This window comes from Phycodurus eques, chromosome 7, assembly GCF_024500275.1.
Source record: "Phycodurus eques isolate BA_2022a chromosome 7, UOR_Pequ_1.1, whole genome shotgun sequence".
Classification (NCBI taxonomy): domain Eukaryota; kingdom Metazoa; phylum Chordata; class Actinopteri; order Syngnathiformes; family Syngnathidae; genus Phycodurus; species Phycodurus eques.
Window position 1 is genome coordinate 3,600,327 of NC_084531.1, and position 24,119 is coordinate 3,624,445.

Here is a 24,119-nt window from a genome sequence, read left to right on the forward strand (position 1 = left end):
TGTGATTGCAGCATCAAAGTGCCATTTGTTAAACCACACAGTCATGTCAGCAGGCTTCTTTGATCGTAAAACGCACATGTGGATTCTATAATATGGATTCATTGTCTTATTTAACCACATCTCACAACAATTTCCCTGCAGGTGCAAACATCTCATCCGTGGTGGATCGACCATCACAGTGCATTCCTAATACATTACAGTATATTCAGGTTTCTGAACTACAACCCCTTATCCAGTTTTGTGCTCCATCTTCAGGTGTTCCGTTCCAAGCTTGACAGTGATCCAGGGCAGTCTCCTCATCAAGCTAAGTCATCCAGCATCAGCCAGAGAGCAGCCCTACGACACGCTGAGTCTGGAGAGCTCTGACAGTATGGACACCAGTGTGTCCACGGGGAACAACTCCGCCTGCTCACGAGATCATTTATCCGGGTACAGTGATGCCTCGATTTACAAATTCAATTGGTTCTTGAACGGGGTTTGTAAATTGAACATCATTTTCCCATAAGAAATAATGTAAACCTGAATAATTGGTTACATCCTCCGCAAGAGACCCTATTTTAGTAACAGTTTGTACACTTTGAACACAATAAGAAGCTATACAATACTGTATATAAGACATGACAAGGTGTGATCGATCAAAAATCTCGATTAACCAAGTCAACAACAAATACAAGCGGATGTGTCCTCCTCATTCAAATGCAACTGCCCTGCACTACCCAGTGTCACGTGGCGAGTCCCTCTGGTGTGTCCACAGCCAGTCGGAAATCACTTAAACCTTAACTTTAACAAGCAGGTGGTGTAATTATGAAGAATAACAAATGAACTCCACCTTACCTTGAGTTCATGATTTGCAGGTTCTTCTCTTATCAACAAGTCGGCATGTAAGTGCTTCGCCTTCTTGCAAATGATAGTTTCCGAATAAAGTTATAATATAAAATGAAAACGAATGAATTAACTTAAACTACAATTGAAAAGACATTTTCACAAAAGCGGCACGGTGGGTGACTGGTTAGCCTGTCGGCTTCACAGTTCTGAGGAACTGGGTTCAAATCCGGCCTCACTAGATTTGTTGAATCATTATCAACAAATAAGCCAGGGAGGGATACAAATATTTACATTACAAATCCAGTTCTGAGGACCCGGGTTCAAATCCGGCCTCCTTTGTGTGGAGTTTGCATGTCCTCCCAGTGGCTGCGTGGGTTTTCTCCAGGGACTCAGGTTTCCCCCCACATCCATGGTAGGTTAATTGAAGACTCTATATTGCCCGTAGGTGAGAATGTGAGTGCGAATGGTTGTTTGTTTCTATGTGCCCTCCGATTGGCTCGCGATCAGTTCAGTGTGTACCCCGCCTCTCGCCCGAAGAAAGTTGGGATAGGCTCCAGCACGCCTGCGACACTAGTGAGGATAAGCGGTACAGAAAATGGATGGATAGTACTGATGCATCAATCAAGACTCCAAGGGAACTTGTTGTTGAAGCCTGAGAAATTGGTGTGCATCATCACGGAATACAGAAACCGTAATCCTCTACCATATCACGTTTCTTGCTTCGCGGTCCTGCAATATTTCAGATTTTTATTGCAGTTGTTACTCTATCTTTTATACTGTTTGTACAATATTTTTGCGTTTTCCATTGCACTTGCTCTCTCTCAATATATTATGGAGTAAAATGTGGTTATATTGTTTTAGGTGTTTTTATAGGCCTTTCTAAAAATTAAAGCACCATAAATGCAACAACAACATGCCTAGGGTATATTTAAATAGGGTATTTCTAGTTCACAAACTTTACGTATTGCGGAGGTGGACTCGATCACACACACAGGGCGAGTCTTGTCTAAAGAAATATGCCAGATTTCGGGCACTACCCCGGAGTACTTTAACCATGAATAAATAGTTGACTTTCCCTAAAGTATCCCACTGCATCTACGGTGCCAACGCCGTTCCGCCAATGACTTGCTACTTTCGTGAACGCCGTGCCAAGTGTTACCACAACAATGATAATTTATCAAGTCCAGAAAAGAAATTATTCTTGAATATATAATATATATATATAAAATTATATATATAAAATTATATATATAAAATTACCTTTAAAAATAAATGGCTTACAGGTGAATTGGTCTGAAAATATGCACCCGAGCGCATGGGAATGACTCTTGTAATTTATTTTGCCTCCAGGTCCAAACAAATCAAAACTAGTCTCTCAGTTGTGTTGTCACTTCAACACAGCTTTTTGGCAGCAATATGCCATAGGCCCATTTTAATTGAAAAGTAGGATTACTTTTCTATGAGACAGGTGTTTGGTGGCACCATCTTGTGGCATCTTAGGGGGATTCAGAAAGAGCACAAAACAGCGAATAGCCGAGTTTCCCAGCAAATACTGTCACAAAGCATGGGTTTAAAAACAAATCTGCAAATAGGTGAATTCGTCAGTAGCACACCGTGGATAGGTGGCTGAATGTAATATGTGGATTTATACTAAATGCCATCAAAATACACCTCCCTAGTGGGCAGTGCAACATCACCAGATTTATTAATACTGTAATGAGCGTAGGGCCTACGATTCTGAAAAATCCCATTTAGCCATTTTATGAAGAATTCAGTCAGGCACACAGACAAAAGCACCCACAGGCACAATTTCCCAGACTGCTCCCCAACAGTTAGACTTTATTTGCACGTTTTAATTTGGGGACCATCTGTTGGTGCTGTGTTACAAAAGTGTTCACTGGGGGATGCTCTCAGTTGAACCCATTGTTCACAGGTCGGTTGTAGCTCACAAGAGACAAAACTGTATTGGTAAAATATTTAGGATAATTTTAATGGCATTCATGCACTAATTAAAAGTGCACATTGGAGACCAAGGGGAAAGATAAACAGAGGAAACCTGCATGTTTCCACTCAGTCAGTATTAGCCCTTATTCTAATCCAGTTTTTGACACATCCAACCGTGGTCTCACACAGTATATGAACAAAAGTATGCATTAAATTCCGGTTCGTCACGTTGCAAGTCATTCAAAATGTCTAGCTATGTTAAATGTTCCACTATGTGCTGATATTAAAATGTACATATTTCCAACCTCACGCTGCATCATTGTAAAAGCAACCTGTCCTAGTGAAGATACAATTTCTCATGCACAAACAAGAACATGTTTCAATGAAGCATAGCCGCCTTACTAAATACCATGATTTTTTTGTTTTGTTTTTTACCGTATTTCCACGCTGGCAAGGACACTTGAAAAGAGTTGCTCATCACTGCGTAAAAACACAAATATCACTGAATCAATTTGAATCCAGATTCTGTTTTTGTTTTCACCATAGGTGTTGGAGGAGCAGACTCACTGAAGCTTGAAGAGATGGAGAAAATGCTGAAGGAGGCCCAGATGGAGAAAGCCAGACTTATCGAGTTTCGGGTAAGTGTCATTCCGGCAGTGGAGTTATGCGATCGTGGACGCACCAGTATGAGATTGTTTGGAATCAGATTTCGGTGATGGATGACTTTTTGCAGTGATGCGATCAATAAAGGAATATAGAACGATTCAATACTATAATGAAGTCCTTTCATTCATTTTTATTGGCCTTTTTATCAGTTGATTTCATCACTCTGTGCCTTGAAGGTTCTAATGCAGTGCTAAAATTCCTGTCTGAATGAAGAGCTTGTCTGGAGATACTGTAATAGGGTTTTAACAATAACAGTGACCAGCGGGGTAAAAACAAGTAATATTTATTAACGTGTACACTAGTCAAAAATATGAAACGGAAGAGCTCTCCTCCAGGAACAGGAGAGCTTCGCTCACCATCAGATGCTGGAGGAAGAGCAGAAAAGGAGAGAAGAAGCAGAGAAAAGACCGCAGGATGAAACCCTCCACCGACAGCAGCTGGTGGAGAAGGAAGTTACGATGAGAGCCAAGAACTTCTCACAGGTCAGTGAAAGGAGACGTAATTAGAAATGTGTGGTGTGAAATTGGCCTCTCTTCCAAATTATTTTTCAAATTTTACAGACATGGCCTTCTGAAGGTTTCTGGATTGAAGTCTCTGCTGCTTGATGTTTTGTGTCAGTTTTTTAAAAAAATTATAACATATGGTGTTTTCCACATTAGTCCATGTTTTTAAAATAAGATAATCCTTTATTGAAACCCATTTTTGATGCAAAACCAAGGTATTCCTAATTTATCAACACACTTTCAAACTTGCTGTTCTATTGAGCAATTATTAAAAAACTACCTCAACCTGCATTAGATCCATCAAATCAGGCTAGTATTGAATGACCTCAGCAACCGATGAGTATTTGTCATCATCACACTTAGCAGTTGACAGTTTTTAGCTGTGATATTTATTTCATGGATATCTTCATGGAAGTTAACAAGCTGTAGGAGAAATACTACATGTTGCATTTCCCCATCTCTAGGGTGGGGTTTATGATATGTAACATGCGGTATGTGACAGCTGTATGACAATAAACATTAAAATGTTATGAAATAAATTATGGGGGGGGGGGGGGGACAGACCAATAAATGATAACCTACTGTCATGTATTCATATCTCTGTGATCGTGACATTCTGCATGCTCGTCACGCCCCCGCTTTTGACCCTTCTGTTCTCCATGTGTCCAGGCCCGTCCTATGACACGCTACCTGCCAATTAGGAAGGAGGAGTTTGACCTTCGCACTCACATTGAGACGTCAGGCCACAGCGTGGACACCTGCTACCACATCATCCTCACTGAGAAGATGTGCAAGGGCTACCTGGTCAAGATGGGAGGCAAGATCAAGTCGTGGAAGAAACGCTGGTTTGTCTTTGACCGCCTCAAAAGGAAATATATTACAAACACGGTGTAAAATCCATCATGCGGAAATGTTTTTAAATTGAGGCTAATCTATGATAGGCTGAGAGCTGGACATTAATACTCCACCAAAAATGGCTTCTTAATCCCATTCACGCTGTCCTATTTTTTTGTCTTTCTTTACCAGATTTGCTAAAATAACCATTCATAGAGATTAATCAAATTTATTAGCCCTTTTCAAATCGGCAAAAATTGGCTTTTTTTGTGTGTGCTGATTTTGGGCCCTTTATTTATTTATTTTCTTAAACATTAACATATTACAACATAAGACAAAGATAATGACGTTCAAGCAAACATAAAACAAAATTGGATGTATTTATTATTATTATTATTTTATACATTACACCAAGACAAAGACATTCAACCAAACAACAATACCAAGTTTTCAGTAAATTTCAGCTCTTGCTTGACTGTGGACACACTTTCCTTGATGGAAACTTTGTTTTCAGGAAGCTTTTAAAAAAAAGAATAAGACAAAGATTGTCTCCTGTTTCAGTTTAACTCTTTCTCTGTACATCATATTTGAAATGCAACTGTCAAAGATGATGTTTTGACATCTGACAAAGGCGGCTCTGGTTTCTATTTTGAAGTCATCACTTGATGGCAAAGAAAAGATTAGAAGAAATGCAATTTATTGTTAAAGGCTATCAAGCATGAATAATGTTTTGCCAGTAACGTGACTCTTTGTTACTTTAATATACTGCATACATTTATGGCCTGAATCTTAAGCATGTACCTGTGTTTGTACTTGAAATCTCAGTTGTAAAACTAAACAAATACTAAAGGAAGCAGTATTGAACAACAGTCAACTGTTCTGCCTGTAATTCATATCTTTACTACTGTTAGCATTAAGGGACCCAAAATAAGTTATTTGATTAATTATATATATATATATATATATATATATATATATATATATATATATAACTGTATATATTTTCAGTATATTACCGTAATTTCTCGTGTATAATGCACATTTTTTACACCCGAAAATGGTCAAAAGTCAATAGTGCACATTATTCATAGGTATAGAAGAAAATGAAAAAGACTCACATTTTATAAATGTATGCCGCCATCTAAAGGTTATGAAAAAGCTGTACACTTTCATTCCACTATGCCACCGCCCCCTAGAGGTTATGAAAAAGTTGTACACTTTCATTCTAGGATGCCACCTAGAGGTTATGAAAAAATTAGAGACTACACTTTCATTCCAATGTGACAGGGGTACATATGACTGCATATCTGTACAATTGTGCTCATACGTTTACATACCCAGGCAGAATTTGTGAAATATTGTTTTCTTTTTTGTTTTTTTTGTTTTTGTTTTTTTAAATACGACTGATGACTGAACAACAACCATCATTCATTTCTTTATGGTTATGTTTTGTTTAATGATAATGCTTTTCTGAAATGCTTGATAGTTTAATTTGAATCTCATTAAAATACAATTAAATGTCTTTCGCCTGGTCCTTCCTTCGATCCTTCCATTTTCTGAGCCGCTTCTCCTCACTAGTGTCGCGGGGCGGAATGGAGCCTATCCCAGCTATCATTGGGCAGGAGTCGGGGTACACCCTGAACCGGTTGCCAGCCAATCGCAGGGCACATAGAAACAAACAACCATTCGCATTCACACCTACAGGCAATTTAGAGTTGTACCATGCATGTTTTTGGGATGTGGGAGGAAACCGGAGTGCCTGGATAAAACCCACGCAGGCACGGGGAGAACATGCAGTCGGTGTAGGTATATGGAATTTCCAATGTTCCAATGTTTTCCCAAAACAAACGTGAAATTATAATAAACTCTTTATGATTATGGTCCCCTAGAACTGAAGAGATAACGATCAGATTAAATTAATAAATAGTATATAATAAGCCGTACTGGATACACTAAGTCAGACAGTAAGTGCAACAAAGAAACAAGCCACATTGTACAGTATATAGCGTTCCAATTGAAGACTTGTTTTTTTGTGTCAGATCATTCGGCAAGGACAGGGCACAAAAGGCCTTCAGATATGCACAATAAGCTTGAATATTTTAGTCAAACCTGTAACATGGCAGACTATTTTCCCCAGAATGATGTCTGGACATGTATTGAGCAGCAGTGCGTGCACGGCGGTGTCATTGATGTGTCGGCGTGCGCTACGGGACACTTGTTCACTTTCAGGGCTTTGAAGTCCTCCGAAGGTTCCGCTTAAAGCGCACCTTGTTTCAAGTGAGGAGGCTCAGACTTGTGCCGTCGTTAAAATGCGCGTGGCGGCGGTGCTCTCCGAGGAGGCTGATTGAGATGCATCACTTGCCCTCATCTCTTGACCTTGAACAATAAGCAACGACAAGTGACACACCCAAATCGTGAGTGCTGTGAATTCCTGCTAATCATCCCCAACGTACGATTTTGTTCTCAATCAAATGAGATGCAAACGCAAGGCTATTTGAATGCTAAACAGGTCATTAGCAGATAATAGCGCTGTATTAAACTATTCCTCGAAATGAAGTGCTGCATCTCTACCTACTACACCCTTTAAGTTGGCTTGTGGAGTGTTTGTGCCCGTAGGTAGAAATGGGGTGTTGACTTCCCCACCGGTTCCTTACTGCAGTTCTGCAGTGGCTGATGAAACAAAGTGCAATGATGTACCAGAGTAGCGTAAGAAGGCAGGCAAATGTGAACATACAATAAGAGCAGCTTTGCTTGGAAAAGAGAGGGCGAAAAGTGCTGTGCTTGACATTTTTTATCCATCACCACAAACAAGCTCATCATCAGAGTTGGACCTGTTGTTTTAAAGATGTGAACCGAGTCATTGTATAAGATAAGGTGCAACTGATTCTCACTGAAAAGTTTTTTTTTTTTTTCCCCCCCCCAGCTTTTGATCAAAGCAAGATGCCTTTTCCCCCTTTAGACAAACATGAGACCAAGCTGAAGGGTCTGATATACTTCCAGGCTATCGAAGAGGTTTATTATGATCACCTCCGCAGCGCCACAAAGGTATGCTGCTCTCAGAATTCTAACTTGATTCCCTCAATTATCTTTTTTGTCATTTTTTTTTTTCAATTCAACCTGTTCTTGCACATATCATCATTTGCTTTCTTTCTGCCTATTTTGCTTTTGCCGGCTGCTCTCACCTCCAGAGGGGCTTTGTTTAACTTGAATCTGACTAGTGTATGTATCCGCCATACTGCCCGTGCACCTGTCCAATTGTATCCCCGTGGTTAGCAACCTGCCAGTGAATGAGAATGACTTAGACCTAGATTTACACGTCATTGTGTTTTGTGTGATCTGCTAATCCTGCTTGTTCCCTCGGCCCTTCCCATTTTCTCCGGACTCCAGTTGAATGTTATACGTGTGGAATTCTAGAGCTTACTTATTTATATGAACCATAAGATATATCCCTACATTTATAATAAATTATTTTTGGTTTTATTTTTATTTCTAAAGAAATACTCTACTGTGAAAAAGTCTAAGCCACCATTATATTTGTTGTTTTAGCTATTCTATTCTTTATAATTACTATATACACACCCTTCCAAAAGTAGTAAAGCCAATTTGTTTAATTTTTTTCTGTAGCAGTTTGAAAATGTTAGTGTTTGACATAAGCTGAATATGAGCCAGGATTTTCAGGTAATTACATGTGTATTTGATAAAAGATTACATCTTTTTTTGTTGAGTCATTTTTCATTTCATTTAATTTTTGGGACAAATGTCATTTTAAGTGAAAACAATGAATTGACCTGAAAAGATTTTTGAAATAAGATGCATCTTAAAAGTAGCCCTTTTATCTTGCTGAATAAGTAAAGTAAGATGTTTTCACAAGACCTAAAATAAGTTCACAAGGTAAGATTTGCATTGCCAGGAAGTTACTTTAAGAAATAAAAAAAATAAAAAAAATAAAAAAGTGGCAGGTGAGTAGTCTGAATTGGATTCTGGAGTCATGCACCACTCAATACATCATACTCATACACCGGCTGTGAATCATTGTTTGCGCAAAACTAGTTTATTAGACCCCGGGGACGACCCAGGACACACAAGAGAGACTACGTCTTCTGGCTGGAATGAGAACGCCTCGGGTTCCCCCCGGAAGAGCCGGTCCCTGCTAAAGCTACTGCCCCCGCGACCCGACCTCAGATAAGCGGTAGAAAATGGAGGGATAGTTGTTTAGCTTACCTAAATCAGGTGACATTCTGTGAAAGTAGCAATTGGCCTCAGTCTCTTGACCTCTACAATGACCTTTCTCCAATAGAAACGTACTGCTACTACCAAACCCACATGTATATAATAGAAGCATATTAAATAACTTTTTCTGCAACGGTGCCACATTGTTAGTGTTCAGTATTTCTACAAAATAGATTATGATCATTCTCTTTCTTGTATTATCGTATTTTCTTGGATGTGTCTCTTAGTGTATACACATCTTGTTAATTACACCGAAATGCTTCAACACTTTGGAGCCAAGAATATTACAATGCATGCTGGGAACATACAGTATATTACAGCACACTGAGACATTGCTGTAAATTCTAGTTATTTACCACATAACATGCACTAAAACACTGGAAAGTAAGTACACAATACTGCTGCAAAATACAGTAATTCTCTGTGACGTCAACCAAAATCCCATGATCCGGTTTACTGTACAGTATAATCACTTGAAAGTATTTTTCCTGTATGGTATGTGGTAAATAACTAGAATTTACAGGAATGTGTCACAATATAGGCACGCTAGTTCTTGTAGCTGGTTGCAAACGTTCTTTTTAAGGCAGCGTTATAGTAATATATTAACGTTACCTTGATTTTGACACAGGGTGAAAATTCCCAAAAGAACCAACTTTTTGGACAGGAGGGAAAGTTGTCAGGCTCGCTGACTTTTGAAACAATTACTTTTTAAAACCACAGTATACCTTGAAACCGCTAACTGGCCCATGCCTATTTCTAATGTGTTTGTTATGTAAAATGTAGACTTGACACCGATTTTTATCAGCCTTAACGGTATCGGCCGATAATTAGCATTTTATGCTGATTGGCTTTGTCATAATTTGCCGATCCGTTCAATAACGTCATTGATCGGCTCCGCAAAAGACATTTACTCCGCGTTGCCATTGTGCACAGTATATTTGAATCCAAAAGCTAGTTTATTTTTAGCCTTGTCGCGTGTCTTTTGGCGTCATCCTGTAAATATCTGACGGCCAATAAAGTTATTTAAAAAAACAAAAAAACATGTCGGCGGTGTGGAACAGACAACACGTAATGCCTGGGTCAGATTACAAGACAAAGTTGCTCTCACGATTGCACTGTCAGACTACGGCAATAAAATCTTGTATTCCGAATCTTGAATGTTGGTTTGACCTCACTGATTAGAATACACGATGTGACTAGAGCAGTGATTTCCAACCTCTATTGAGCCACAGAACATATTTTACAATTTAAAAATCTCACAGCACACCAACAAACAAAAATGTCACAAAAAGTGGATACATTAATTACTGTATGTCCTTCCTGCCATCTAATAGAAGACCATGCATTTGTTCTGTCTGTCACTATGCCTCACTGACATAAATAGAAGAACAAAGATACATTATTCATTGTAAATATAATTTTTTGAGCAATTAAATACACAAGTATATACAGTAAATGAATAGGTCATTTAAATAGAAACATTGTCATATAATGCCCTGCAGTTCCATTATATTATTGGAGCCGGGAGGGCACTTTGTGTCCTCTCTCTCCCCCCTCCCCTCTCTGTTCTCAACACCTGTCTTCAATCACCCTCATAACCACCGGTGTATATAAGCCTGCCTGTTCCCGGAAATCCTCGCCCAAGTATTGCAGCTTGTCCTAGCGGTACCACGGCCCACCTTATGTCAGCGTCGTGTCGTCCAGCGGCTGTGTATCTACTGCGGTCAATCCGGTCACAAGACCAGGCTCACCTTGTCCCGAGAGCGTCGCGGTGAGCCAAACCTACGTTCTCTCAAGCTCTCCCCTGCGCATGACCGTTCCCGCTTGCATTATCATTTCTGCTCATAACACCCCCATCAATGCCCTTATTGATTCCGTTGTCAATGATAATTTTATTCATGAAGAAATATCTCCAACCACTTCTGTCCCCGAAAAAAGTCATAGCCCTGGATGGCCGAGTAATTTCCCTGGTCACCCACCAAACAGTGCCCATCACACTCCTTATTTCAGGCAATCACTGGGAAAACATTTCCATTTTTGTCATTCCTTCCCCTGAGACCCCCTTAGTTCTTGGTATTCCCTGGGTCCAACTCCACAACCCCGCCATAGACTGGACTCGTTTATCCTTCACCGGATGGAGTCCTCATTGCCATTCCCACTGCCTGCTTTCTGCCCTCAGAAGACCCACCACCCTTTGCCACCCCAGTGGACCTCTCCCAAGTATTCAGCAAGGACTTAGCCATCTCTCTACCCCCCACCGCCCGTATGATTGCGCCATAGACCTCTTGCCGGGAGCGCCACTTCCCACCAGCCGACTCTACAATCTCTTAGTCCCAAAAGAACCAACGCCCCTGCAGTGTTCCAAACATTAATTACTGATGTCCTCCGTGACATGCTCAACCGGTTCGTGTTTGTATACCTCGATGACATCCTCATTTTCTCACGCTCCCCTGAAGAACACCACATCAATGTACGCCAAGTCCTCCAGCGCCTCCTCGAGAACCATCTATACGTCAAACCGGAAAAATGTGAAGCTCGCGCAGCGTCATCGCTCCCCGACGCCCAAATACAAGGTGGGTGAATCCGTCTTCCTCTCTTCCCACGACCTTCCCCTTCAAACAGAGTCCCGTCATTTTGCCATCACCAAAATCATTAATCCCACTTCCGTCCAGTTAACACTGCCACAGTCCCTAAAGATTCATCCCACATTCCACGTATCGTTGCTCAAGCCTGTCTCTGCCTGCCAACACATCCAGGACCACCTCCATAACTATTCCTCAATAAACTGTTGATCATTTTACATCTGCCTCCGCCTGCTCTTGGGTCCAGCTACTCCCCACAGGTGACACACACCTGTGGGGAGTAGTACTGAAAAAACAAATCTATGACCTCATCAGCGACTAGTCTACTTGACTTTAATCATGTTAGTGTCAACTTACAAACATCTGAAGTCATGCAAGACCCACTATAGAGGAATGGGAATAGGAGTAACCCCCGAAACAACAAGTCTATCTGTTCCAATACTTTTGCTCACCTAAAAAGGTGCTGTTTAGTTACAAATAATACTAAATCTTGTCAAAGTAATGTGTCAGAGCCCAGACACCCTGCGGAGGAACCATAGGTGAGCGTAGGAACATACATCGACCGGTAAATCGAGAGCTTCGCCTTTCGGCTTAGCTCCTTCTTTACCACAACGGACTGATACAAAGTCCGCATCACTGCAGACGCTGCACCGATCTGCCTGTCGATCTCCCGTTCTATTCTTCCCTCACTCGTGCACAAGACCCAAAGATACTTGAACTCCTCGACTTGGGGCAAGATCTCATCCCCGACCTGGAGAGGGCACGCCACCCTTTTCCGACTGAGGACCATGGTCTCAGATTTGGAGGTGCTGATCTCATCCCAGCCGCTTCACACTCGGCTGCGAACTGCTCCAGTGAGAGTTGGAGCTCACGGCTTGATGAAGGCAACAGAACCACATCATCAGCAAAAAGCAGAGATGCAATACTGAGGCCGCAAAACCGGACCCCCTCTACGCCTTGGCTGCGCCTAGAAATTCTGTCCATAAAAGTGTCCAACCCTCGAGTCCGACTTACTGCCGGATATGCGGACCAAACTCTGAATCCAGTCGTGCAGGGACCGAACAGCCCATATTAGGGGGTTCGGTACCCCATACTCCTGAAGCACCCCCCACAGGACCCCCCGACGGACATGGTCGAACGCCTTCTCCAAGTCCACAAAACACATGAAGACTGCTTGGGCGAACTCCCATGCACCCTCGAGGACCCCTACCAAGGGTGGAGAGCTGGTCCACTGTTCCACGGCCAGGACGAAAACCACACTGCTCCTCCTGAATCTGAGATTCGACTTCCCGACGGACCCTCCTCTCCAGGATCCCTGAATAGACCTTACCAGGGTGATCCACCTGTAGTTTGAACACACCCTCTGGTCCCCCTTCTTACAAAGGGCCATGATCTTTAGTCTACAGCAAAGAAATAAAGGAATTTTCATCTCTGTTCTAATACTTAAGGCGCCAGGGAGTGTGTCCGGAATACCTGTTGAAAAAAGTTGAAAATAAAATCCTTTGTCAAGACTTCTCTCGAAATTCCCACCAAAATTCCACGGGGTGTCCTTTGACCCACGTGCCACCCTTCCAAAGAGATCCGCAGATTTTTGCTTTTGTATAATTTTGTGTAATGCTCATGTAATGTATCTGGCCTACTGTTTACGGTTTACAGCTGGGGAAAAGGTTAACACAAAAGCTAGGAATGGTGCAAGACTTTTGCATGATACTGTATGTGATTGAATTTGTCTGAGCTAGTGTTCACTGTATCATGTGTAGCAGGTGAAACCATAGGAAAAACAAAATCTCAGCAAACGACTAACAGTTTAAGTTAAAAACTGACTGACAAAAACAACAACAAAAATAGGAGCACTGGCAGTGAATTAAAAACAAAATGTGCATTTTATTTGGGCTGCGTACTTATAAGTTCGAAAATACTGGACCGTATTGGCATATTTCCAAGTTGACAATCATATTGCTCCAAAGCTGTTCACAGGGTCGATTGGGGCCATGGTAATGTGGATTGTTCTGATGTGCTGTGGAATACTAACTAGAGCCACAGAATAAAGAACTTATATTTGGGGAAGAATTAGAATCTTTCAAAATGTTACAACTTTCTTCTTGCGTCATCCTTTGAAGATAATGTAAATTCAATTATATTTATATTCATTCATAATTTTAAAGGGTACCCCGCCTCTCGCCCGAAGTCAGCTGGGATAGGCTCCAGCACGCCCGCGACCCGTGTGAGGAGAAGCGCTATGCAAAATGAATGGATGCATAATTTTAAAGGAATAAAGTCTTAGTGTGAGAAGAATAAACCTTACACTGGCAATAAGCATTCACACACAATATCTGAAGTGCAGTTTTAAAAAGATCAAAATCATCATATAAAACAGCTAATTTAAACACAAAGGAGTGTAAGAAAGTGTGGAGGATTTCAAGTACAGTCCAGTTTGTTTTCATTTGTCTGTGTCCTTCAGAGCCCAAATCCCGCCTTGACGTTTTGCGTGAAGACCTACGACCGCCTCTATTACATGGTGGCGCCCTCGGCAGAGGCCATGCGGATCTGGATGGACGGAATAGTTACAGGAGCCGAGGGGTACACTCAATTCCTGAACTGACAACGCAAGTGAGGACGAGCTCGTTTTCGGCAGAGACTCTGAACATACTCCCTATTTCTAGTCCACAGGTTTTTTTTTTTTTTTTTGCTTTTTTTTTTTTTTTTAAACACTGGTAGGCTGTTAGCTCAGCATTATTGACGCAAAAGGAGGGACCTATTAGTAATATCACTAGCTATCAAGTTCCATATCAACTTCAACCCAAAGACAACATTTAGTGTTTTAGGGGCTTCTTCCTACTTCCTATCTTAATGCTTAACATGACAAAGCTCATTACATTAGCTTAACAGCTCATTACATTAGCTTAACAGCTGTGCAATGTCTTCATGTTGCCGTCTTGTGACCTCAAACACAGCCCCATCTTTTTCTAAACCTTGCAAGCTTTTAGCTAACGACACTACACAGCTGGGAAGGCATGATGCCTCACTCCTGACCGAAAGCAATCCACATACAGACGCTACGGATGGGCAATACCAAACAAATCGAATCATAACAATTTTTTTTTTTTTTTTTTATTGACAAAACTGTGAATAAATTACTGAAATTGTTTAAAAAAAAAAAAAAACAGGACAAAATAAATTCCAGTCTATCTAAATATTACATAGACACCAAATGAGTACACTGCAAAAACTCTTACCAGGAATATGTGTCTCGTTTCTAGTCAAGTCTCACATCTAATCTGATTGCACAAAATACTCATCACCTAAAATTTTCAGGCGGAACAGTGGGTGATTGGTTTGCCTCACAGTTCTGAGGACCGGGGTTCAAATCCGGCCTCGCCTGAGTGGAGTTTGCATGTTCTCCCCGTGCCTGCGTGGGTTTTCTCCGGGTACTCCGGTTTCCTCCCACATCCCAAAAACATGCATGGTAGGTTAATTGAAGACTCTAAACTGCTCCTTGGTGTGCATGTGAGTGTGAATGGTTGTTTGTTTATATGTGCCCTGAGATTGGCTGGCAACCAGGTGTACCCCGCTTCTCGCCCAAAGATAGCTGGGATAGACTCCAGCACACCCGCGACCCTAGTGAGGATAAGCGGTACGGAAAATGGATGGATGCATAATTTTCACTTTTTTTTTTTGTTTGTTTGTTTTACTTGAAATAAGTACAACCACAATTCCAATGAAGTTGTGTTAAATAAAAACAGAATACAATGATTTGCAAATCATGTTCAACCTATATTTAATTGAATACACTACAAAGATACGATATCTAATGTTCAAACTGATAAACTATGGTTTTTAGCAAGTAATCATCAACTTGGAATTTTATGGTTGCAACACATTCCAAAAAAACTGGGACGGGTGGCAAAAAAGACTGAGAAAGTTGAGGAATGCTCAAACACCTGTTTGCAACATCCCACAGGTGAACAGGCTAATTGGGAACAGGTGGGTGCCACGATTGGGTATAAAAGGAGCTTCCCTGAATTGCTCAGTCATTCACAAGCAAAGATGGGGCGAGGTTCACCTCTTTGTGAACAAGTGCGTGAGAAAACAGTGGAACAGTTTAAGGACAATGTTCCTCAATGTACAATTGCAATGTACAATCCTCATCTACGGTCCATATCATCGTCAAAAGGTTCAGAGAATCTGGAGAAATCACTGAATGTCAGCGGCAAAGCCGAAAACCAACATTGAATGCCCGTGACCTTCGATTCCCTCAGGTGGCACTGCATCAAAAACCGACATAAATGTGTAAAGGATATCACCACATGGGCTCAGGAACACTTCAGAAAACCAATGTCAGTAAATACAGTTTGGCGCTACATCCGTAAGTGCAACTTGAAACTCTACTATGCAAAGCAAAAGCCATTTATCAACGCCGTTGGCTTCTCTGATGGACTCCAAGATGGACTGATGCAAAGTGGAAAAGTGTTCTGTGGTCCGAAGAGTCCACATTTGTAATTGTTTTTGGAAATTGTGGATGTCGTGTCCTTCGGGCCAAAGGGGGAAAGAACCATCCGGACTTTTATGGACGCAAAATTCGAAAGCCAGCATCTGTGATGATATAGGGCTGTGTTAGTGCCAATGGCATGGTTAACTTACATCTGTGAAGGCACCACTAATGCTGAAAGGTACATTCCAGTTTTGGAAAAACATGCTGCCATCCAAGCAACGTGTTTTTCATGGACGCCCCTGCTTATTTCAGCAAGACAATACCAAACCACATTCTGCACGTGTTACAACAGCGTGGCTTTGTAGTAAAAGAGTGCGGGTACTAGACTGGCCTGCCTGCCTGCAGTCCAGACCTGTCTCCCATTGCAAATGTGTGGCACATTATGAAGCGTAAAATACAACGGAGACCCCGGACAGTTGAACAGCTGAAGCTGTACATCAAGCAAGAATGGGAAAGAATTCCACCTATAAAGCTTCAACAATTAGTGTTCTCAGTTCCCAAACGTTTATTGAATGTTAAAACAAAAGGTGATGTAGAACAGTGGTAAATATGACCCTGTCCCAGCTTTTTTGCAGCCATAAAATTCTAAGTTAATGATTATTTGCTAAAAACAGTTTAGTTTGAAGATGAAATATCTTGTCTTTGTAGTGTATTCAATTAAATATAGGTTGAACATGATTTGCAAATCATTGTATTCTGTTTTTGTTTAACCCAACGTCCCAACTTCATTGAAAAAAGATTGCCAGTTTTTTTTTTTATTATTTTATTTTTTTTATTTTTTTTAACTTACTCCACTGGCAATTTTTTTTGTACTTTCAAGTAAAAATTGTCTAAAACCAGGTTACTTTTTATGTGATGAGTCTTATTTTAATTAGTTTTGACCATATATAGGACAAATATTCTTGGTAAGAGAGATTTTGCAGTGTAATGTCTGGATCCTGGCATTATGAAGGTATTGACCCGCCCATCCCAAAATAACACCTTAAGACAATACTGAGATACAATTCAGGAGTGTGATTTTATCAAACAACCAAAACAAATGAGTCTTGTCTTGAGTCATAATTGCAAATATCAGTCATCTCCCACGCAGCAGCATGATTCATTGTAACATTACTGCTTCTGTAAATTCCCAGTGATCGTGAGCATACTACACAAGAGTTGCTTGATGTCGGTGTCTGTGTTGACCATGAATTTGTCAGTCGACAGATCTGGCATAAATGTGCCAGTTTGTAGCAAGCAGAGGACGACACGGAACTGCTTCTAGCTGAGTAGGGTGGTCATGATAATTGAAGGTTGTTGTTCATCAGTGAAGTTTACCTCTTATAAATTGTCTACAAACCTCTTCTTTGCCTTTACTCTTCCTGTGTGGAAACCAAATTTGACAATGGCAAGGCTGTTAAATCCTGTCTGTTGATATATGATGTACTGATGTTATCCGTATTGGGGGGAAAAAAAAAATGCTGTATAGGTGCCTGGATGGAAGTAGTAGATGAAATGAAACACTGACTTTTTTTTGTTTTGTCAATTTTATTTCATGACTTACATTTCAAATTGTATGGTACTGTAGTGATGAATTGTATCAACTTATAAAAAGCCACAGCATTCATTTATTCAGTTATTGGTACCTTGTATTATCCTCAACTTTGAGTTAAAAACATGGATTTATCAATCCTATTAAAACTGTTACACAACACAGTCTGATTTTCTTGGGTTCAGTGTGTTAAAAGTGTTAACACATTTCCAGTGTTGAGGTGAGGCAACAATTTTTATTTTTTTTAAAAGAAAGGAACATTCAGAAAAAGGAAAGAAATCATTTGCAATCACAGGGATTCCCTTAAAATTAATACAACGGGAAAAGAAAAAAGTCACATCTATGTTTGATGAACATCTAGTCTTCCAGATAAGAATCTGAGTAGTCTCCCCTATGTTCATTTAAAGCTTGTTGATACCTGCAAAGCAAATGCATTTAAATTACTATAAATGATCTCCCAGTATGTATTGCATAACCCTAACCAAAAGGATCATCCTTTAAACTAGCATTACTATTTGAGTTGATTGAAATTACATTTTGAAAGAGTGAAACCTCTTGGTCAAACAATTTTTCCAGGGCACTCGTTGACTTCCAATTTGTTGGACTTTTGAAACTATTTCCTATAGGAAACAACACAAATGATCTGATAATCCGTTTAACTGTCACCATAAAACCTCGAATAACTATAGATTGTTTTATTACTGTTTCAACATAACTGTCATTCAAATGCAAAATACTTTATATTGATGAAGTCAGAACACGTACAAAAATACGTAAAATAACAATGTTAACCACTGTCCAACTTGAAGTTTATGGTAAAGCTGGAGGTTTTTCACTCCCAGTGTACAACTGTGTGTGTGTGTGTATGTCCAGTGTTGTCTCATAAACGCATACACACACATTTTTGGTGGGGACAAGTGTTGCAAAAAGCCAAATAAAAAGCACACCACAATCAAAGCTTATTCTGAACTGAGGTCATGCATTTTCCTCAAACTGTGTCAAATGACTATTAGACTTCAGGGTTTTAACTACTAAACCAAGCGTAAAACTAAATCAATGTGACTTACTCTCTGCACAGGGGGATGTGTACTCTGTCACGGCCACATCACCTGCAAATAAGATAAAATAATTGTATGTTAAACTTGGATACAAGGATGTTCACTCTCTTTATTCTGCAAAGATAAAGTCACTGGTTGGTAGCAGCAGAGTAAAAACAAGCACAATTTTAAACTATATACAAGCCAGTGTTATAACAGAAACAACAGACGTGAAAGGGGACAATCATAACAGGAGGACCTTACTTGTCTGGTAGTAGTCGTACACTTTGACCACAGCTGCTTTCAGGTTCCTGACAGGCACGTCTTCCTCCAGTGTGACGCTGTAAATCATCGTCTCACCTTTCTTCAGCTGAAAACAAACCACACGCCAATGAAGCCGCATTTCGACCATATGGACACAGTTCAACTCGCCATGACACACCATCTCTGATCGGGTATGCGTTTCTACTGCAAGGTGTGTAGGTGGGAGGGTTATAACCGCATCCTCCAAACGAATAGTGTGGCATCTTAGCAGTACACAGTAAATTGAAGGAAACAGTTTTTTGGGCTCTATTTTCAAATCTTACGTTACGGGTGGCGTAACTGTACGCCAGGGGCAGGTTAGACCAGTGTTAGTAATTTGGTAGACCAGCGCAACATAGCGGATCCTGAAGTGGGGCGGGCTGCGCCACTGTGGGTGAGTCTACAGCCAACTTCATTCACAGCCCATCAAAGTGGTTCCTCTCAGCGTTTTCCACGAAAAAATGTGGTTGTCCCCCCACCCCCTTCAGAAAAAAAGAAACATTGAAAAATAAAAGAAACCGTAAATCTTGAAAAAAAAAAATCACTGAAAAGGGGAATCTTGCAGACGCCCAACCTGCGAAATTTGCGGGGGTCCACTGTAGTAATGTGTTCAATGAATTGTTTTCTACAATGGTTCAGAGGGTTTGAGCCTCACTGTTCTCATATTTAAGAATGGAATACATCTGACATCCACCAAAATCACGTTAAACGAGATGCGCCAAGATTTATATGTGGTCTTACCAGGTGTAAGTTTAGACCAACTTCGGGCCACCAAATTGTCACTGCACCGGAACGCCGAGCTTGGCGCAGACTGGTCTGCCAAATTGGCAAAGACGCACAGCGAGCCTTGCATTTGCACAAAAATCAAGAGCCACCCGTTTTTGCGCTTTGCTCCAGATGCACAATGAAAATGGAGCCACAAGTCTTAAAATAAAGGGCAAAATTAACAGCAGTGAGTTTTCCATGAATATTTACACTTCCTGGTTCAATTAAAATTTGTATTTCATCAGTACTCTTCATCATGCTGTTCAAATTTCAACATCATGAGACCAAGATGATGCGTAACAATTGATCAATAGTACTCGCCACTGCAAGGCTTCAAACTGGATTTTTCTCAGAGTGAAGTGGCCACGAAGCTTTTTGAGTGTCACAGAGTGTCATCAGCAGGTTGTCATAGAAACGGACATCATTGGAAATTTTCATGGTGAAAACACCTGTTGTTAATTTTGCTATCCAGCTAACTCCTTGTCCAGTTAGACATGTGCATTCAAAAGTTTCGATGAGGTCAAATGGAGTTTTCCTGTGAAGGGTTGTGCATTTTCGGTCATCCTGCAATTTTAATCCGAAAGCCCCCCTAACATCTTGTGAGTAGTAGTACAGAAACTAATACAACCAAAAATGACAACAGCTAAAGAAGTACTTTTTCATTTATAAAGTCCAACTCCGCATTTTATAGAGGATAGACTTTATAAATTAAAAAAAAATTGCTCCTACCCCGTCCAAGTAGATGTTGATATAACCTTCATCCAGGTCAACGCGCTTCACTGAGCGGTCTTTCTTTAACTAGAACATCACACAGTAAATTGCCATCAGCGTAGTTCCAATGACAACAGGTGACACAAATATGTGAGGCCAGAAGAACAAATGAACCCACAGACTCCAGTGAGCTTTTATCCAAAATGTGTCCGGACAGGAGTTTGATGTTAATGATGACCATGTTCGTCTCCTCTCTCATGCCCTGGTACCTGCAAACACAACGCAATTGTTTCTCTCTCTCATCATCTCTTGCAGATTATGGAAAAAAAGAGTTATGGATTGTTTCAGGAATTCATTTGGTTTGGCTATCAAATTATGTTTTCATTCATAATACATGAAAGGGCTAAAATAAAAACAGTGAATAAAGATACAATGAAACAAAGCATTTCCTTGTTTTGCTCTTGCACTGAGGGAAAAACGAGAATAAAATTTCAATTTAGATGGCCTGACAGCAGCAGCATTTTGGAGCCAAAACAAAATCACACTTTCAAGCTTTCCAACACCTCACAGCTGTGAAAAAAATAACTTTAGAGGACTGTACAGTATTAAATGATTATATTATACCGTATCATATGAGACGGGATAAAACAATTAGGCTCAACATGCTTTGGAGGTCATTTTATGCATGCAAATCACGTTTATTTGACAAGCTGGTCAATGACTGTCGAGGCAAAGACAGATATGCGCACACACTGACCTGACATGGACAAAGAGGATGATCTGTGGCTTGGGGGGGTTGCACTTGGACATGGTATTAGTGGAGATGTTGAAGGCGGAAAAGTCTGGAGGAGGGGGGACGTTGTAAAGCATGGAAATCTGTGAGGGGACAGGAAGGACCAACATGTGCTCTTAAACCTCACTTTCATCTCACAATTGCAGGATGTTAAATGAGACAATCAAAAACAGGGATGTAGGAGGAGTCAAATTATGTCCCTCAATGTACAATCTACACTACATAACCCTAATGGGCTAATTATTAGACCCAGGGATACGCATACTTCTACCCAAAAAGGTACAAGTACATTCCCAAGCAGAACCGTTTTGGGTACCGACCATTTTATTAAGCTGCTGTTTTTTTTAATGCCAGAATGTTGAACAGTCATAACCAGAGTCTGTGTCCACTTATTCCTGCAATGTGGGAGAAACTAAGAATTATCTCTGAGTTTCAACTAGCCTATATGATCAGCCCTCGAGTAGAGGAGAGAAAAAAAAAAAGAAAAAAAAAAAACTAATTTGGGAGCCAGCTCAAGCCTGGATAAAATGACAAAAGCTTGAATATTGCCAACTTGAATTTAGGACTTTGAGCCTGGTGAATGAATATATTGCTCCCCCGAGTCAATCAGCTTGAAATCATTCCTATAAGTGCACTTTGTTATAAATGTCACTCATCTGTTTTTGCTGTGATGGGAAATACAATATTTGATATTTTATTTGATTTTACAGACCAAATTCAATTTCAATCGAAATCATGTAAAGTATTTATCTGATAAATGTTATAAAATTCAATTCCATGCACAGCTTGGGCTCTGGTACCAGTCCTCTCGAGGGGTTGGATTCTCTTCCACTCTGGAGTTGCCCATGGTGAGAGGCGCCAAGCAGGTGTCGGGATACTTATTGCCCCCCCCGACTTAGCGCCTGTAGGTTGGGGCTCACCACGGTGGACGAGAGAGTAGCCTCCCTCCGCCTTCGGGTGGGGGGACGGGTCCTGACTGTTTGTGCTTATGCTCCAAACAGCAGTTCCCACCCTTTTTGGAGTCCTTGGAGGGGGTGCTGGAGAGCGCTCCCGCTGGGAACTCCATCGTTCTGCTGGGGGACTTCAATGCTCACGTGGGCAATGACAGTGAGACCTGGAAGGTCTCACTGTCGGAAAGATGGAAAACAGGAGCTTTCAAGCCAGGTGGGAGGCAATTATCTGTTCACTAAAGTAAAGGACTGACTTGTTTGTCTTGTGTGCAAAGTCAATGTGGCTGTACCGAAAGAATAGAACATATTTGAAAGAATGTTTTCTTTACACACTTTTTCTACTCCATGGCAGGGACTGTTAGTAGTTGAAAGGTTGGATTTTCATTGAAGTACAATATTTGTTGGGAGTTGTTTTGTTGTTAGTCTTTGAAAAAAAGATTTCCTCGAAAAGCTACAGATAGAAACAAAATCATTTGTTTTATGAATCAAAATAAGAATTATTTTATGAATCAAAAGAAGACTGATGTCTTCTTTTACAAATTAGAGTTCTTGTGTTTATAATATTAAAGTTTGTTTATTCCAGATTCAGTGTTTAAGCAAAACGGGATAACATGCACAATCACAGTCAATATTCAATAAATATTGAGTTTGGCCCGATTTTAAATTTTGTCCCAAATTGAATTTGAGTTCGACACCCATACCTTAAATGATTTATTTTTTCTCAGTCCAACCACAATTAAATATATCACATCTATTTTAGTCATTTCAAGTACTGTCAATTTTGTGAAAATTCACTTTGGGTGTCGCAGTCAAAAAGGTCAATCGGGCTTTCACATGTGATTGACTTGCAGACATTTCTTTGAGCAATATGGCGATGATAATTTTGGTCATGGTAATCGTGACATGAAATGTTCATACCATTTCATTTCCAGCTACCAATGAATAAACCTGCTTGGATACAATTGTCGAAGCAAAGTAACTGACAATTATTAGCATGCATTAGCATTAGCCTAGTTAAAAACTGCTAAGCTGCCAGCTAAGATCGCACCTGTGCCAGAACACAGCTCTGTCCCTCTGCTTTGATCGTGTACTCTCCGGGGACTTCGCTCAGCTTCTCCTCCTGGTACAGGAGCCGATTTCTCTGGTCAACTATGAACTGCTTGTTCAGACCTCCTAATGACGTCACCGTCACGACAGTCCTGCCTCCAACGCTATAGGTGGCGGCACCGTATTTAGCCAGCGCTTGGAGGGCCACCACAGTGTCCTAAGGAGGTTATGAGTATAGAGTCATTAAGTCTGCAGAGTATGGTACAAACCTCTCACAATTTTGCCTACCTGTGTTGAAGAAAAACCACCGTAAGGATTTTGCTGCTGTGTGAGCCAGCGCACAATGCCGGAGCTGTAGTCCAGACCAAAATTTGGCAAGACAGGCCCGGAGAGCAGTGCCAGCAGCACATAGGAAGTGATCTCCACCTCCAGAGAATCCAGTCCTTTCATAGAGGCCCCTGTTCGCTCCCAGTGGCGGGTTCCCCCTTCGCAAAAATATTAGCAATCAAAATGTATCACAGAAAGGACTGGGAAACATGACATTGAGCTCTTTGGTAACCATTAAGTACTGAGAGCAATAAAAAGTACAGTATAGGGCAGGGATCAAGTGTGCTGCTGGAAATACAATTTTACTTAATTGGTCTAAAAATATTTTTTCCCTACAAATAATGCATCTTTGGTCATCTCTTTATGCCTGCGACGTATAGCGACAGGCAGAAAAATGAAATGTTCTTCCACTAGGTACATAATTCATAATTATTATATTTATATATGTAAGTATATATAAGTATAGTGATGGCCCAATAAACATTTGGAAACACTGGTACAGGGAATGTGGAATTTAGGGTTGTTGTAACTTTTTTCCCCCCAAAACTGGGACAACTAAGAACAGAACGAGTGCAACAA

At 40.7% G+C, this 24,119-nt stretch overlaps 2 protein-coding genes across 2 annotated transcripts in view; one reads left to right on the forward strand and one right to left on the reverse strand.

Annotated features, from left to right (window-relative positions):
- Positions 1 to 3,883: 3,883 nt before the first annotated feature.
- Positions 3,884 to 14,186, forward strand: LOC133404780 (pleckstrin homology-like domain family B member 1). The gene is made up of 4 exons (XM_061681071.1): positions 3,884 to 3,917; positions 4,608 to 4,826; positions 7,713 to 7,817; positions 14,046 to 14,186. The coding sequence occupies exons 1-4, from the start codon at positions 3,894 to 3,896 to the stop codon at positions 14,184 to 14,186; spliced, it is 489 nt and encodes a 162-aa protein (XP_061537055.1). The 5' UTR covers positions 3,884 to 3,893.
- Positions 14,187 to 17,822: 3,636 nt separating this feature from the next.
- Positions 17,823 to 24,119, reverse strand: part of LOC133404779 (alpha-2-macroglobulin-like protein 1) — a 36,448-nt gene continuing 30,151 nt past the window's right edge. Inside the window, exons 29-36 of the mRNA XM_061681070.1 lie at positions 23,502 to 23,698; positions 23,215 to 23,430; positions 21,181 to 21,299; positions 20,602 to 20,692; positions 20,442 to 20,510; positions 18,909 to 19,014; positions 18,675 to 18,716; positions 17,823 to 18,025 (exon numbers count right to left, since the gene is read on the reverse strand). Of these exons, the coding sequence (XP_061537054.1) occupies positions 18,009 to 18,025; positions 18,675 to 18,716; positions 18,909 to 19,014; positions 20,442 to 20,510; positions 20,602 to 20,692; positions 21,181 to 21,299; positions 23,215 to 23,430; positions 23,502 to 23,698 (857 nt within the window). The 3' untranslated portion in view covers positions 17,823 to 18,008. The remainder of the gene's footprint in view (positions 18,026 to 18,674; positions 18,717 to 18,908; positions 19,015 to 20,441; positions 20,511 to 20,601; positions 20,693 to 21,180; positions 21,300 to 23,214; positions 23,431 to 23,501; positions 23,699 to 24,119) is intronic.